The sequence below is a fragment of the Labrus mixtus genome, chromosome 4 (genome assembly GCF_963584025.1).
Source record: "Labrus mixtus chromosome 4, fLabMix1.1, whole genome shotgun sequence".
NCBI classification, from domain to species: domain Eukaryota; kingdom Metazoa; phylum Chordata; class Actinopteri; order Labriformes; family Labridae; genus Labrus; species Labrus mixtus.
The window spans coordinates 24,348,633-24,365,190 of NC_083615.1; the positions used below are offsets into that span (position 1 = coordinate 24,348,633).

At 42.4% G+C, this 16,558-nt stretch overlaps 1 protein-coding gene across 3 annotated transcripts in view; it reads left to right on the forward strand.

Annotated features, from left to right (window-relative positions):
• rassf7a (Ras association domain family member 7a) overlaps positions 1-12,033 on the forward strand; it is a 35,724-nt gene extending 23,691 nt beyond the window's left edge. For all 3 annotated transcript variants that reach the window (XM_061036558.1, XM_061036559.1, XM_061036557.1), the window contains exons 2-6: positions 5,316-5,509; positions 6,278-7,206; positions 9,332-9,506; positions 9,840-9,947; positions 11,737-12,033. In XM_061036558.1, coding sequence (XP_060892541.1) covers positions 5,407-5,509; positions 6,278-7,206; positions 9,332-9,506; positions 9,840-9,947; positions 11,737-11,768 — 1,347 coding nt within the window. In that variant the 5' untranslated portion in view covers positions 5,316-5,406 and the 3' untranslated portion in view covers positions 11,769-12,033. The remainder of the gene's footprint in view (positions 1-5,315; positions 5,510-6,277; positions 7,207-9,331; positions 9,507-9,839; positions 9,948-11,736) is intronic.
• Positions 12,034-16,558: the final 4,525 nt, after the last annotated feature.

Here is a 16,558-nt window from a genome sequence, read left to right on the forward strand (position 1 = left end):
TTGTTTGCCTCATGTGTCAAGTCAAGGACCACGCCCTGCTCTCTGACCACAGGCGCTAAAGCTCTGCTGATAATAACTTTCAAGTGGAAGTGTGGAAGTTTGGGAGGCTCCGGTGGCTCCTGAAGAATCTAAAAAGCAACACTTACTTCATTACAGATGCAACCTGGATCAGATCAAGACATTGGCATGTGTCAAAAGTTGTTTTTTAATCTTAACCTTTATTTGCCTGAGGACTGACATGGTCATGGCTTGTTCAGAAGTGTTCAATCATATAACAAGTTATCTCAGGAAACTACAAAAAGAGAAGGCCTAGATCGTCCTCTTTGTTTTATTATTCAGAGAGACCCAACATTAATCAGGAACACAACAGTGGCAAGAAAAAAACTTGTAACAGACAGAAACTTCAAGCAGAACCAGAGTCATTAATGAATAGCCATCTTTAAGCAACTTTAACTTTGGATCTTTAACAATGTCAATAAGTGGAGGAATCATTTTTGTAAATGCAAGGTGTTGAATAAAGAAAATCATTTAAATAGTTACAGTGTGAATAATAAAGAGTGACAATTCCCAGAAGCTGTTTTGTATTGAAATGCTATGTATGGAGTTTGACTGAAGCCCTTGGGCTGTGACTGTAACACTTTTCACATTGTAAATAATGATGATTTTTTTTTAACTGCTACCAGCTTCACCTGGGTACTGTAACAAATTTTAAATGGTGACATAGGCGTAGAAAGAACCCTGAGCTGGGTTCGTGTTAGAAAGTGTTTTTAAATTATGAAGCCAGATAAAACTCCTTCAAAATAAAGTTTGTGATTGTTTGTAGGATCACTCTTTTCAAGCAAGTGGACTAGCAGCCATTAGACATTAAACATTTTAGTTTCTGTGTAAAGGAAGAAGTGAGTGAGAATATACCCCTGTGATTCATCAAAAGATTTCCAGAAGCTCTGATTTCAGGGGGAAAATTATTATTTTCTACCATTATGACTAATTATTATTGTGCTGCTCTGCACTACAGGCCTGTTGTGGACTGTGTTTCTGCTCTCATCGGTCTTTAAGCTCATAAACTGCGCTGACGTAAAGATGGGGGAGAAGGACTAACAATGCAAAACATGAAGCGAGGGAGAACAAGAGAAAGTATCTGTTTTCCCTTTTATTAGCTTTATCAGTGGTAACATGTGGACACAGCAGAAAGGCACTAAAAGCTGGCGAGGCGACCCAGCGATGCCAGGGGCCACAAAAGAGGCAACACTGTCTGCTGAGTGTGGAACCAGAACAACAATAGTGTCTCTGCACAGTACAGATGAGACCATGCTGCTCGGTGCCAGCGCGTTACTGGCTATTTGAGTGTTTTTGTGTCTCTGCCAACCTGGAACCAGAGTGGTACAGAGGACACAGCTTCTCTGCGCACTGTTCATTGTCCTCCAACAGCGATGTCTAACATATTATATAAACTCTACCCAGCCTGGGCCAGGGTCTAATTCCTCTTGTTAATACTAATAGGAGCAACTATTTGTCTACACTTGATATATTTCTATGTTTGTATATCTTCCTTTGGGTCTGGTCAGAGGGGTGAGTAGAGTGTGATGTACACTCTGCCCTTTACTCCTGCCATTGTTCCTTGGACTTCTGTTGCTGCAGAGATAGCAGTTATCACTCTGGAGCTGGAGCGACCTCTCGTAAAGATAGGCCTGAATGGAATGTTTTCTCGCAAAAAAACACCTGCAGATACAAGATTTTACATGACTGCCTGCAATGCAACCTCTGACCACTGCGTGACACTTCATGCACACATGCATACTTTTCCATTACACACCCAGTAAGCCCTCTTCATGTAGCCTAAGGGAATAGGTGTTGAAATGTTGCAGTCTTTTATCACCTTCCTTAGAATTTAACTGATAACCTTCATTCCTCGAAATGTCTCCCACATGCTGCTCATACTTACAGAAATAAATTGTTCAAAACTTTGCAATTGAAATATAGTATATATAGTATTCTATATCTGTTTGTGTGTGTACAAGTGCTTGTTCATGCATTGGCTGTTTGGGTCTGGGTGTGGAAGAAAATCACAAACCGAATGGAGAGTGTCTTATCTGTGGCAGATGTGAGGTGTTTTACATTATAAAGTTATGAAGTCATATCTAAAGTTGGATTCCAGTACAGAAACAAAATCCCTCCTCGCCCTTCCTGTGATGTAATTTATGGACAGCTCTAGTTTGGGCATGTGACTAGCTTGACCAAAAAAGGCCCATCAATTGACAGGCCGATGCTGCTGCTCATGCAGTGTGTCACACAGACTCATACCAGGAGTCTGCCCGGCTGTGATGCTAACCACTGCTGCCTCCAGTCCAACTCGACAAAGTGCTGGGAGGCTGTGATTGAGGAGAGACAGACAGAGGCACAGACAGGCGGATGAAAGACGCAAAGCGGGTTAGCTGGATGGGTGAGTGATGATGAGAGAGAGAGAGAGAGAGAGGGAAGGGCACATGGCTCCAATCATTGCTCTACCACTCTTTATCTGTCAGACTCCTCTTCCCACGTGTATCCTCTCCCTCTCTCATTTGCTCACTGTCTTTCTTTCTCTGTCTTTCATCATACAGTACGACTAGTCTGTTGCCTTTATTCAAAATAAGATCCTTAAGTGTCTTTTTCAGCAGATGTTTTTTGTGTCTGTGGCTCGAATGGGAGATATATGATAACCTCCAAGTGATTATACATTGACTTCATGTCTTCCTCTGAAAAAACACGATAGGCATGTGCTCAGAGTTTCAACTGAAACTATTTTTGTTTGTTTGGGTGGGAGGGAGGGAGGTGGGATGTAAGTGCTGGTATGTGGATAAAATGATGAGTATTGGATAACTTTAGTGGCTTGGATAAGAGGTTGTGTGTGCGTGCTGTGAGTGCAAAGTTTTCTGAAGCCTTTGTTTGTCGACAGTATTTGCGTGTTGACTCAGAGTCACTCTCCTTTTTGAATAGCAAATGTGTTGATTGACAGCCTGTTTGGCATCTGCAATATTTTTGACATTATTTCAGCCCCTGTCGTTGTCTTTTGAGCCCTTGTTGTTGGTATGCATCACGATTCTGCCACTCGGTAAAGGTGTCTCTCCCTGCGCCTGTCTCTCAGTGAGCAGTGACACAGGACTCTGGAGCTGTGCTGGTAAAAAGGAGCAGGGTCAGGCGGATGTCTGCTTCTCAGGGTTGTTGTGCCTGTGAAAGAGAGAATAGACAGCAACCTGAGACTCACAGGCCTGTTTGTTTCCTGTTAGTGCAGATTATCACATTTCAAGCCAGGAGGGACGAGAACTAAAGCATCATGGGAGAGTGACAGTCTTCGCTGGGAGATGTTTGTGTGTTTGCGATTAATGAGATTGTCACGGTACATAAAAACCCCTAGACAGATATTAGCCTATCTTTAGCATACTGTCTGCAAATTTGTCCACAGGTAAAATACCTCAACTCCTGTCAGGTAGGACCTCATTTTCCTAAACATGCAGACATGTTTTTAACAAAAAACGTGACAAGTTCAGTTTGTTTCAGCCGTGTAGTATCTCTGCAAAGAGGAGAGTTTGGTCCGGGCCTGTAAAGTAGCATTCCACCACACAAGGTTTCAAGTTTTAAAAATGTTTCTTCCTGTTTGTCTCTGCTTGTTTTGAAAAAAAAAAAAAAAAGCCTACAGGAACATAGCTTCAAGTAAATGATTATCTACTTTGTGACTCAACCAGTTAGGCCTAATTATGTATTGCAACACAGCACACTCTGTGCCCTCTTAAGAAATATTGACATCTCCAGTGTGTTGAAATTTTACAGCTCTTGAATTTGACAGCGCTCTCTTTTCATATCAAAACGATATCACCTCTCCTGCACGGCCTCAAAGGAATCTTTTACCACATGTGATTATCTGTCTCCGTCTCCCACTTGTTTCGTGTGATGTCGTTCAATCTCTGAGCTGCGCCGTCATCCTCCTCTGTTTGCGGTGTCACGTTGAACTGTTCTGTGTGATGTGTTGTTGCCACATCAGATATAGGCTGTTGCTCCCCCAGCAGAGTCTGTGTTTGGCGTCCAAACAGCAGAGAAGTAAATGGTGGTGTGTGGGGGCAGCCAGGTCAGCAGCAGAGGGGTGGAAGAGGGTTAGGAGAAGGGAGGGGGTGCAGGGTAGGGTGAGGGCTTTGTTAAGAAAAGCAGGAATTCTTCCGGCTGGCAGATGAAGTCAGTGCATTCCTCCAAAGCAGCTCCCTATAGTCAGCCACTGGAGCAGAGCCAGGCGCTGAATGAGGGGCAAGATAATGGTGGGGCTCAGCTTTAAACACCTCCCATTGAGAACCGGAGAGACGGAGAGAAAGGGAACACCATCTGTCTGACTGTGGGTGAAGAGTTGTCTTTTTTTTTTTTTTTTTACCCACCTAGGCTACAAAGTTTCATTTAGTGTGCCAAGTTCTATAGAAAGATGCTGCCACTGCCCAGGGGCATTTCACTTTTTATGAGCACTGCGGTATTTTATTACGTTGTTTTGAAGCTTGGCTGTAAAAAAGTACAGCCTGGCAGAGAGAGCCCTGGATAACGATATTCATTTAGGTTAAACCTGCCGCCTGGACGCGTGTTCGCCTACCTGCTGATCTGCCCTCTGAAGTCTGATGAGACCCAGTTCTTGTCCTGCTGAGGCGGATCAAACTGAGACACACACACACGCTTTTCCTACCCCTCCTGCTGTGTTCCTGTGTATATGTACCCGCGCAAACACCCTATCCCAAACACAGACACACTTGAGTTGCTCCACTTTCCCCTGTCCGTTCCCCTCGGCAGTAAGCTATCATAACGGCTTTGAAGGAGGGCAGCGGAGCGTTTAATTGGGTTACAGATTGGCATTTATGCTCCCAGGTCCACAAGATACTGCTGGGACTCTTAACTAACCACCAGGAACCTCACCAAATTTGACACTGCTCTTCCTCTTGACTGCTGTGCTCGAAACATACAGTTCAATGGTGTTCTCACTCATCACAGAACATTCATGACGTCTGTCCACTTGGGTGTAAAAACAGGTTTTTCAACAAATTGCAAAGGACATGACACCCTCCAGTGTTATTTGTTTCGGTTAGCAACATATTGTGTCATATGTTGGGGATAGGATTACATCATGATCTACAACTCAGTGAGGCCTTTAGAAGCTCAGTATGATGTCTTTATAGTGGACCCCAAGAGCTCACTAGTGCTTCTACATGCAGAAAGGTCTGCTCTCAAGACAGAAAAAGTGTATTTCTGGACTTATCATCAATGATATGAACACACACCTCTAACATATTTGTTCTGTTCTTGTCTTTCAGAGCCAGTGCGATGCAGTGTTGAGTAAAGTGAAGCTGAAGTCACTGTTTTAAGGCCGTCTAAACCCTTCATCCCCGTCCTGCGTGGTCCCAGATGGAGCTCAAAGTGTGGGTGGATGGAGTGGTGCGGGTGGTGTGCGGCCTGTCTGAAGAGACGTCCTGCCAGGATGTAGTCATAGCTCTGGCTCAGGCCATCGGTGAGCACCTCAAACTCTTTTTCGATTTAGAAAACATTTGGCCATGATGTTGGGATGCCATTTCTACAGCTTTTGTTGCTTTGCACATTGTTTGTTTGCTTGAAAGTTTATCTTAAGGGGCTTTAAGTGATTAGATAACAACCCTGCCTGTAGAGACGATTCAAAACAAAGAGTACTTGTAATTGCCACGGTTGCTGAAATCTATGTCTGCTTTCAATTCTCTACTGACCCAAATGGAGCACTCTGCTGGACTGTCAAGAGTGGTCAGTCTGGATTTAAGCCAGCTCTCTGTCCCTATGTCATCCGGCTATATTCAAACCATACATTTCAGCTGTGTTGAACAACATAAATCCAGATTTAGCACTCTCCTTCTTCCATGAGTGAGCTGCCTGCCAAGTCATTAGGGAGGGTTTGTCCTAATTTCAAGGTCCTTGTGGAAACTTCAGTTTATTTGAACATTTTTTACATTTCATGCGAGTCTTACACAGCAGCCCTTTATTCCTCTCCTCAAAGGAAGAGATTTAGAGGTATCGGCATCATCATAGTGTCTCTGTCATTTGTTCACTCAGCATTACGTGCCTAGAACCAGTGGGAGGAGTCAGACTAACGGCTTTACACTGAAGGTTATACAGATCTTATACAAAGTTTTTTTTTTAAATGTTTGTCCATCAGCTTCTTTAATTTGATGTTTTGTTCAGGTTGAGTTTGTGATTTACAGTGTCAAGGTGATTGTCTTTGCACTTATTCTCAGTCTCTCTCTGTCTACAGGTCAGACAGGCCGGTATGTCCTGATACAGCGTCTAAGGGACACAGAGAGGCAGCTGCTTGCCACAGAGAAGCCTCTGGAGTCCCTGGCTAAGTTGGGCCAACATGGCAGCGAGGTTCAGTTCTTCCTGCGTCGCACCGGCCCAAGTAGCAGTGATGCACCTGGCTCACAACAAGACAAACCAACTCCCCTCCCTCTGCCCAAGCACCCTGAGCCTGAGAAACGCAGCCAGCCTAAGAAAGCGCTCACCTTCAACCTGGGGCCATCCACCTCCCCTAAAACCAAAGCCAAACAGTTTAAGAGATCTCCTCGGGACTCTCCGGAGCAAAGAGCCTCCCCCTCTCCTTCACCAAGTTCCGTTTCCTCTCATGTGCCATCCCCCTCTCCCTCTCCCACCCCACCTATAGGCCCATGCAAAGAGGAGGTCTTTAGAAAGGTTCTTCTGCAACAGGAGAGACTGAGGGCTTTCGAGGCCCAGTTAGAAACCCTGGAAAGGGAGTCACATTCCTGGGAGCGTCCCCACCCTTCTCCGTGTCCCTCACCTGTGTCTGACGCTCGGTTGCAGGAAGAGATGAACGCTCTGGAGATAGCGATGCGGAGGAACCAGGCTGAGCTTGCACACGAGCAGTACTGGGACGAGGAGCTTCAGGCGGAGGTGGAGAGGGAACAAGGGATGAGGAGGAAGCTGGGGGAGCTCCACGCACAGCTGGACGAATGCGGCCGGCGGCTGCACGAGTTCTCCGTTCGCTCCGCTCAGCTGGAGCAGGAGATCCAGCGGGAAAGCCAGGACGAAGGGAAAGCGAACAGACCAGAGGAGTCCCTCGATGCGATAAAGGCAGAGCTCCAGAGCCAGGAGCATCATGGGACAGAGCTGGTGGAGCGGTTATCTGAGACTGACAAGGCTCTGGGGAAGGCAGAGTCTCTGCTGCAGGTAAGGAGAGAGGTCACGGTTCTGGAGAAAGGGCTTTAAATCAACATCAGCACATATGTAGATGTTGCACAAAACGCCTTCTAATTATACTGTGAGACTGTATCCCTCTCCTATCTGCATACTGCAGCAAACACTAGTGCAGAGAAACTCCTAAAAAAGGAAAGAAGAGTACTGATCCAAAAGAAAACATGATTTACTGTGGCATTTAATTACAAGAATGATTATTGGAGAAATGACACGTACATGAATTCTGTATACTAATAACCTGCCTTGTATTAAATGTTTTATCGTCTGAATTTACAGTCTAGTTGAACTGGTTTGGCAGCTGTCTTCTTGTATGCATGTTCAGAACACGTGGTTACAAATGGTGTTTATATCACATTGCCAGTATCTTCATATTCTTGTATATTATGTGTATGCAAAAAAAAGAGATTAAAGAGGAACGATATATGGAACAAAGGCCCCTTTTTATTGGATCTACTGAGCCTCAACTTATCAGAGTTTATGGTGTTATTGCTTGTTTTGCATTGGGTGGTTGTCATGGGAGGTTGTCATATCAATAAAAAAACCTAACCCAGTTTTAAATGAAACCCAAGTTTCCTCATTACCCGAGACTCTAGTATCCACTTGGTTGAGCTCTTTCAGAGTTGTTGCAGACGGGGAAGTGAAGAAAATGAAATTCCTCTTTTATTGTGGGATGGTAAAGGATGTTTTGTCAGAAAGAAATAGAGTGTTACCATCCAGACTGAGAGGCTATTGTGACTCTTTCCCTATTTTTGCTCTGAGAAATAAATAGAAAACTGGCTCCAAAACGAATTAACAGTAACAATAAGCTCATTGGAGTCATCAGTCAGTCTACCCTGTGGGGATGTGCGAGACTCTGGGGGTGAACTCAACAGATTTAGTGCCCGATTGATGGAACAGAGAGGGGCTGTGTCATGGGCAATTTTGAATTTATTCAGTGAGCAACCTGCTGCGGAAGGTTTATGTTTGTTCAATGCATGGTGGTGTAATGTGTTCCACCATGTCATAACATGTATCCAACAGTTATTCAAGATTCAAGAGTTGACAATAAAGATAACCACAGAGGCATTTTAAACACACAGGCTGAAACAAGAAGCTCTTATTCCAGGAATCGACATGTTAGCACAGGTAACATAAATACAGTATAATAAAGCTGGATGTATAGTGATGTAAAGGTGTGGATGTCTGGCAGTGTCAGTTCACTGTCATGTCTGCCTGCCGAGTGTTTAAGTGTTGGTGGTGATGAGTGCAGCGTTGCTGTCATTAGGCTAATGGAGGCTGACTTGCAGGTGTGAACTGCCTCAGCAGGCTGCCTAAGTCCAACATCAATTACACGTCTACACACGCACACACAGGCGCTGGGGTTGTTGGATGCTCACGTATACTGGGTCTGCTTCCTGTACTGAGTGCAGACACATTGATTTAGTACGAATGGGTGGTCGATAAAGACTGATTGACTGGCCTGTTTGTATGCATCACAGATTAATCTGTGGGTGCATAGGTGATGCTACTCTCTCGATGGAGGCTCTGTGAACTCCACACTTTCAATAATATAATTGAAGGAAGTCAATTTCTCTCCCCCTTTGGCCTTGGGTTAATTAAAACAACTTGAAAAGGCAGCCAGCAAATGTGAGCTGTTATGTATCCATCTATATATACAGTATGTCTCAAGCTGCTGGGATCTGATGGAATCTAAAAAAATGCTTTTGGGAATGACTTTGAGTTTGATGATTCATTGTAGATGAATGGGTTTATGATGGCTCAGTTTGTAGTCTCCATCAATGACTTGAAACTAGACTTGTAGACTCTGCTGCCCCCTTAAGGTGAAAAGATATATGGCAATTACAGTAGTTAATGGCAAAAAAAAATAGCTGTCATGCCCAAGAAGTATAGTACATTCTGTGGTTGGTGCTATGATATTACAGCTGAACAGAACTATATCAATACATTGACCTGCTTATTGAACGTGTCTTTTTTCCAATGCTGCACTTTTTTTTTTTTTTTAAAGGTAAACAAAGTGACAGTGTTGAGTGAGTCAGCGCTGACTGATATAAGCTCTCCTTTGTTTTCCTCTCCGATCCATGTTCTTTTTCCGTCTCAGGCCAAACAGGAGGAGCTGGAGGAGTTGAATAAGGAGCTGAGGCAGTGTAACCTGCAGCAATTTATACAGCAGGCGGGTGTCCTGCCAGCGCACTCAAACTCACGCACAGATCTTCAGGAGCAACTGGAGCAGCTAGAACTGGCACATCTTCTGCAGGAGGGATACACTAATGGGGGTATGGAGAAGAAACTTTCTGTTATGCATTGAATCTGTAAAAATGGAAAAATACATGTATGTTTGAAGACTAAAATGTGACATGTTGTACAGTTTACAGACGGATGGATTGACATAATCAACCCGTATAGAACAGATTGTAGTTGAAGATCCACAGGTGTATTGTAAACTACCTGACTCTGCTTCATTCAGACTATCATACATTTATTTTTGTATGTTTGTTTACTTTCCTAGGGCTTGATTTAAAAGTGTCAAATGTAAGAGGCTTTGTGCTTGTGACTTTTCCACTCAGGTAAAAATGATCCAATAAATGTATTTGTCTTTTCTCTGAAAGGCCACAGTTTACTTCAAGTGGACTCCCCGCCTCGCCCCACTGCCAAACAGTTCCTGGGACATCCTCGCAACCTGCAAAACCCTCTAGTGTCCAGTCTCAACCCTGAGGGTGTGTATGTGTGAGACCCTGCTGCTTCCCCAAGTCCACCCTGCCCTGCTCCTCCTCCCCCTCCCCACCTCCCCCCTTGGTCCCAGAGCCTCTCGCCGCTAAACTTTCTACTCCAGCTTGATTGGGTTTTAAAACTGCAGCTGCCCTTTTCCGGTGTTGGGATAGTGGAAGCATCTGTTTGGTGGAGGTCCATGTCATCTGCCGTTAGAGGCTGAAAAACTTCTCTTCTGCTCCTATCCCTGAGTCCTCTGCTGATTCCTGTCCCTAACTTTTAACTTTTTTTTAAATTGACTAAAACTTTCACATTCCTGCTTCGATTTTCTCTCACATTCCCCGTTTGATTTGATTCTCGAAATCCTTTTCTGATGTCTCTTCTCCCTGCCTTCCTCCTCTCTCACTGTTTGCTCCTGGACTAACAGTAGCTGCTTTTCTTATACTTTAATGCATCTGAGAACTTGCTCTTAATCCCCCCCTCTCTGTAATACAGAGCGGCCTCTCTACCCTCGAGTCAACAATCGTGTACCGACAGCTGCTTCTCACCGTATCTCCATGTAACACATTGATCGCACTGGGAATGACTGTAGCAGACATTCTGATTGTAGTGCTGTTTTTTACACTGTGACATGGAAATATATGTGACCAATGTCATTTCAGTTTGCCTTTTATGTATGGATACTCTTAATATGTGAGAGGGTGTGTGTGTGTGTGTGTGTGTGTGTATCTATACAATGCCTTGTACTTTGGTGACACTTGACTTCCAAAGAGCAAGAGCCTTCGTAGAGGGCTCTGCAAAATGTTTTGCACTGTCCCATTCTACTTCTGGGTGAAGCCTTGGCCCTTGTGAGACTACAGAGAAATGTATCTTGAAGTTATTGCCATCGTTTAAAGCGAGATAAATGTTCTGGGTCTGTATTTCACTCACGCTGGGGAGAATATTCTTATTTATTTGTTTCTCTGAACCAATCACAGCTTTTGAAAGAAGGTGTCATACCTAGCGGCTAAGATAAAAGTTTCTGTACCTTCTCTCAGAAACTGTTCTCAGAATTGAAGCTAGAACTCCTTGCTAGAAATGTTTTGAAGCAAAGTTAAGATCTCTCTGGGAGTATTCTAAGACTATTTGTGAATACGGTTCTTTGAGGTCAATGATAAAAGATACATTTCAAGTAGTGCCACAAACAGGGCCAAGGTTTGTTAAAGTAATTTACTTTTCCTTTACTGGGTAGGATGCTTCTGTTTTTCTTTTGCTGTCATCCCACCTAACATTTGACCTGTCACAACTTGAATGTACCTCTGTGTACTGTACTGTAGCTTACTGACCTTAAGTCCCTAAAAACAACATCAACAAATGAGGGAGGCTTACCCTTTTCAGTTCTTTGGACTTTTCAGTTGTTCTCCATGAATGACCATCCAAACCATCTTAACCAATATTTACATTATCTTAGCACTTAGCCTTTTATCATTTGTCTTGACAATTACTCTGACAGGTCAAAGTGAAGTGTGTTTGATTGTGAATTCCTCCTACATTGTGGTGTTTGCCTTTTTGGGGTTACATAACTGCCTCCTGCTATCGAGACTACAGATATCTCAAAAACAAACGTGCTTAAAAACCACTTCTGCTACTCTGACTTCAAATCTTTAGTTTTCTACGGGTAAAGGATGAACACATCTTGTGTCGGATTATGTTTGTGTGAATATCTTGATTGACCCGGTCTCTCTTGTCTTAGCTGAAGAAAAAGAAAGTTTCCCAAACAAAGGGATCATCATCCCCAATTATTTTTGTGTCTTGCAGTCCTGACATCCCGCGAGTCGTCATGGAGATAAAACATGGACCACATGGCCACGGGAAAACATGTTCACTGTTCTGTCACCGTCACCTCTTATTTAACCCTTCTCTTTGTAACTCATTATTTAATCCTCTTTGATATACATAATGTATATACATAAGACAAATATATTTACAGAGTTTTGCTACTGTAAACACCGCAATATCTGTATGAAATGTAAAATAATTTAGAAACATTTGACTTAGAGCAATTATTACTATGACTATGTATTTAAAGATAATAAAATTGTGTATTGTGTTTTAGATCATTTTTTGCTGAGTGGTCGTTTTTTCTTAATAATCTTGTCTATTGGATCACATGTTGTCATTATAGTTCTTGTTACAGTATCTAGGAGAGGAGGTGCAGCTTTTCTGAAATGCTCTGTGGTAAATAATTAACACACCAGTGTACACTGTCTAAAAAGGACTGTGCCATGAAGCTCCTATGTGAAATGCATAATGAATATATTATAGGTACTGAAATATGCATGCTCTCCTCATGCTAGAATGGGTCCTGCCATGCTCCTCCATCATTCCTCTGCATTTTGATGCTGGTATTCACAGGTGGCTGATTTTAAAGTTCACTGAGTGCATCCTTGGGAGCGGAGGGAAATATGGCAGACATCCTGGCATCACAGCTGCTGCTGTTATGGATGATGTAACGCAGTAGATCTACAATACATGTGACCACACAGTCACAAGGGCGCTGGATGTGTGAACATTTGAGAAGCATGACTGGAGATCTACTCTGGTGTTAATGTAACTTGTTGGTAGCTTTTAGGTTTCTTTTGTGTTCGTGCTATGATGAATTTCTTTCTCTTACCAGAAGAGAAGGTCTGATTGTAAAAAAAAAACCAACAACAACATTGTAGCCTTAGGTCTTTCAATCCATGTCTGTTTCTTTTTTTTAAAACACAGACAACAAAAAGGAACAGGTTTTGTGATATCTTATCATGTATGATAAAATCACCCTAGCGTGAGGGGAGAAAAAAACTGTTGCACAACTATGGGCTCCCACACAACACTTTGCCACCCACGACTTTCCTGTTTGTTTACCCTGGAGAGTAAATACGCTGGCTGTCTCCCACTGGGCGACTTGATCTTTCCTTGTTCTCTGGCTAACCCCTGATTGAAACGCTGTGGATATCTATAAAAAATGTTGATCTGCAAACATTTTATGGATAAAACCTTAAAGAAAAAAACAACTTATTTTTCATTCCAATGTATAAATGGATTAATATCAATAACTTTCTCAGAGCATCAAAAATATGCACACAAAAAAATTCAAGCATTTCTACTTTTTGCCAATGCTGTGAACTTTTGACCCCTAGGTTAGAATTATGAAAAAAAAAGAAGCTAGAATGTTAATTCAGATATTGCAATTAATTATGCAAAATTGGATTTTACTGAGAATATTTAGAACTGTCTGGCTTGGCTGGGGTTAGATAAGCTCCAAATCCTTGTTTAGTTCCCACTGTCTGGACAAGCCGCTACATTAAGGAGCGCTGGCGCCAACATGTGGTCGTGGAGTATACTGCACAAACACCTAAAGTGAAAATAGAAAGTGTTTCTTTTGGAATTTCCCATCTACTACTTTCACATTGAAAAAGGATTGAACTATAATATGTTCAACTGAAGGTCTTGTGATCCATTATCTTGTGTGTATACATTACCTATGAGACTTTCTGATCTAATGTTTTATTTTTAGATGACCCCAGGTCAGTGTTGTTCATGTCTTTTTTTATTTTCCCCTCCTACATGCAAAGTGAACAACGTCATATCTTTATTAAAATGAATGCAGTCTCATAAACAGATATTAACAGGGATGTTTCAGGACCCCCCGAGGGAATAATTTTCACTCATATATGGCACTACACATGAAGCCCATCCAAATCTGCTTTTGGAAGGTGTCAGATCAATAAAAAAGCTGTAAGTTTGACAACTTGCTGATGAATAGCGATCAGTGCGTACAGCAGAGAGCATGAGGGTGGCCTCCTTCATGTGCTGGGCGAGAGTGAGCATCTGCACGTCCACATTATGATGATGAATGGGGCCACAAGTTAATGAGTCTGACATACTGCACTTATCTATTCCTCTGTGCCACAATGAGTCATTATGCACCGATGGGAATGAAACATCCTCACTCACTAAGAAATGTATCGCACAGTAAAACAGAAAGCAAAATACATGATGCCACAATTTTTTTTGTAGAAACTTTATCCTACAGATATAATTTTATACAAACACGGTACATACTGTTATGGATACAATCATTTTCTCTTCTTCTTGAAACTCAATATTTTCCTGCTTCACAGTTAAGAAAATAGCCGCAAAACTGCTACATTTTTATTTTATTATCAAATTTAAAAAAAAAAAATTTTAGCTGGAGGGGCCATGGGAACTGGAGCCCCTGGAGGGTTTGTCATCTCAAATTTGGAACCAGCTATAGTATGATGATGATTATCATGTCAGATGAAACAGAAATACAACACTCACCAATAGTCTTGACAGCATTAGAGAGGTCGCCTCTATAGGGGGCAATGCAAATAGCTACTTGCCCTAAGTAAGAGGACAGTATGTGAACATACGGGAAGTAGCCTACACATGGAGACCCACTGGCTGAGCAGTCATGTGGAGCAGGACTGTCCCAGAAATGTGCATGAGACATGTTCATGGAAAGCTTGGAGGTATAGGTGTCTGTCTGGTCCGGCTGTGGCTGGTCTTTCACGAGCCAAAAATATAAGATGAGAGGTTTTCCCAAAACCAGGTTAGCCGCTGTCACACGCACAGTGGAAACTATAAGTGGCACAATGTGCGTTAGTCAGTGGCTTACCTGCTTTTAGAGCTCAGACTGACAAACATGGGCAATCTGTGGGATAACACAGACAGAGGCTATGAAACAGATATAAATCAGACAAAGTCAACATCAAGAGCAGCGATTACATGCTCCACCTCTATTCACATTTCACTACAGCTATTGTGCGAAAATATCGTTTTCAAATGAATCTACACAAATGAAATTATGTAACAAATCGAGTAAATCAACAGATATCTAAAAGCCTCTATTGTTCTAACACTATTTCAAACTGCAGGCCTCCTATAGATTTATAAATTCCAGCTGGTTTCCAGTGCACGATGTATGCATTTTACAAGCGAAATATATTGACATGCTTCATGTTTCAAAAGGTTTTAAAAGTTTTTAAATAATTTATTATTACTCCTCAAAACTGCTCATAAATGTATAGAATAAACGGATGTGGCCTATTCATCCACAACATATAGACGGAATTAAGAATAGTGGTAGATAAAGGGAGCTATACTTACCAGTCACAAGTTTTCTTTTGGACTAATTTTTAAAGAAATAATCTTTCATTCTCGCCGATAAGATCCTGCATACGGACTAAATAAACATCCACATTGTTTTTTCTTTAAAAGAAATCACAGTGCATGATTAAAGTTAGGTGTATTTTAAGAACGTAGTGTAGCCAACACCGACGCACAAGTTCAGTTCACTTGCACTACCCCTACCCTGCCCACTCCCCTGTATCTGCAACCCGACCTGGTTATGCAAATCACAAAGAAAGTGGCATCACAAACAGCCAATGGGAAGCCGTGGCGGAGTTGAAAGACCTGCCCATAAAAGAACACGGACAAATAAAGATATCCGAGAGGCTGGTTTAACGAGGGCAGCAGGTTCAGCTGACTTGAAGAGTTGTAGTTGGGGTGCGGCGCGTTCAGTTTTGCACGTCGTACATTAGGAATGAACCATTATCGTGTTAACAGTTTCCTGTCCTGGAAGATTATTTATGCAAACACGAGTGCGGCGCAGGTTTCTTTACCCATAAATAGACGCCATGTGATGCGACAGCTGCTATAGGAGGTGTGATGGAGAGGGGAAATTAGGTTTGACAAAGGACGCCCCTACCCCTACAGTGTAAAGTGGTTGAACTCGGCTTACTTGTGTACAGTGTTGCCATGAGCAGAGTGTGGCTGTGCACGTACTAAGGATGCAGCATGACAGTCTGATCTGATGATGACGAAGAAGAGGAGGAGGAGGAGGGTGATGATCACTCAATTATTTAAGGAATGAGAGTTTGTAACAACCTTACATCACAGCAATTTTAAGGTACAATTTAAATTTAAATTAGAGCAATATTTAAATATCAACATCACATGGACAAAGTTCAAAGTTCAGTACAGAGCATTAATTGTGGCCTACAAATTAAAAGATAAGTTATTCAAAATACAAAACAAAGTGACAATATAGTTGTGACAATGTTATTAACAAAGTGAAGTTATTCTGTGACAAACCAATCTTTTTTTTAGAGACATGAAAATCACAACACCCCCCCCCCCCCCCTCTCTCTTCATTTTGGAACATGATGTTCTCTCTCTTTTCTCTGTGATTTTAACAAACCCTTTTTAGTGTAGGTGGGTCAATAATTTGTATTTCCCTCTAACCATTTTTGACAGCCAAAGCTCTGTCTGGCTTACTCACAGCCAGGATACACATAACCCCATGACATAAAAGTAGCAAATCTGGATTACAATGTATTATGTAACAACTGATTTTATCAAATGAAAGCTACCACATGGGGGCGACAGTCAGTCTAGACTGCTGTAACCTCACTGCTCCAGGCTTGGTATGTCCTGGCCGCTCAGGAAACACCTGTACTCCTATACAGTGGCCACTATAAGTTCCTTTACTATAGACCTTTAGCTAAACATGTGAAGCTACGAATCAGTTGTTAGTAAATACCTGTTAATCCAATTAAAATGCAATTAAGTT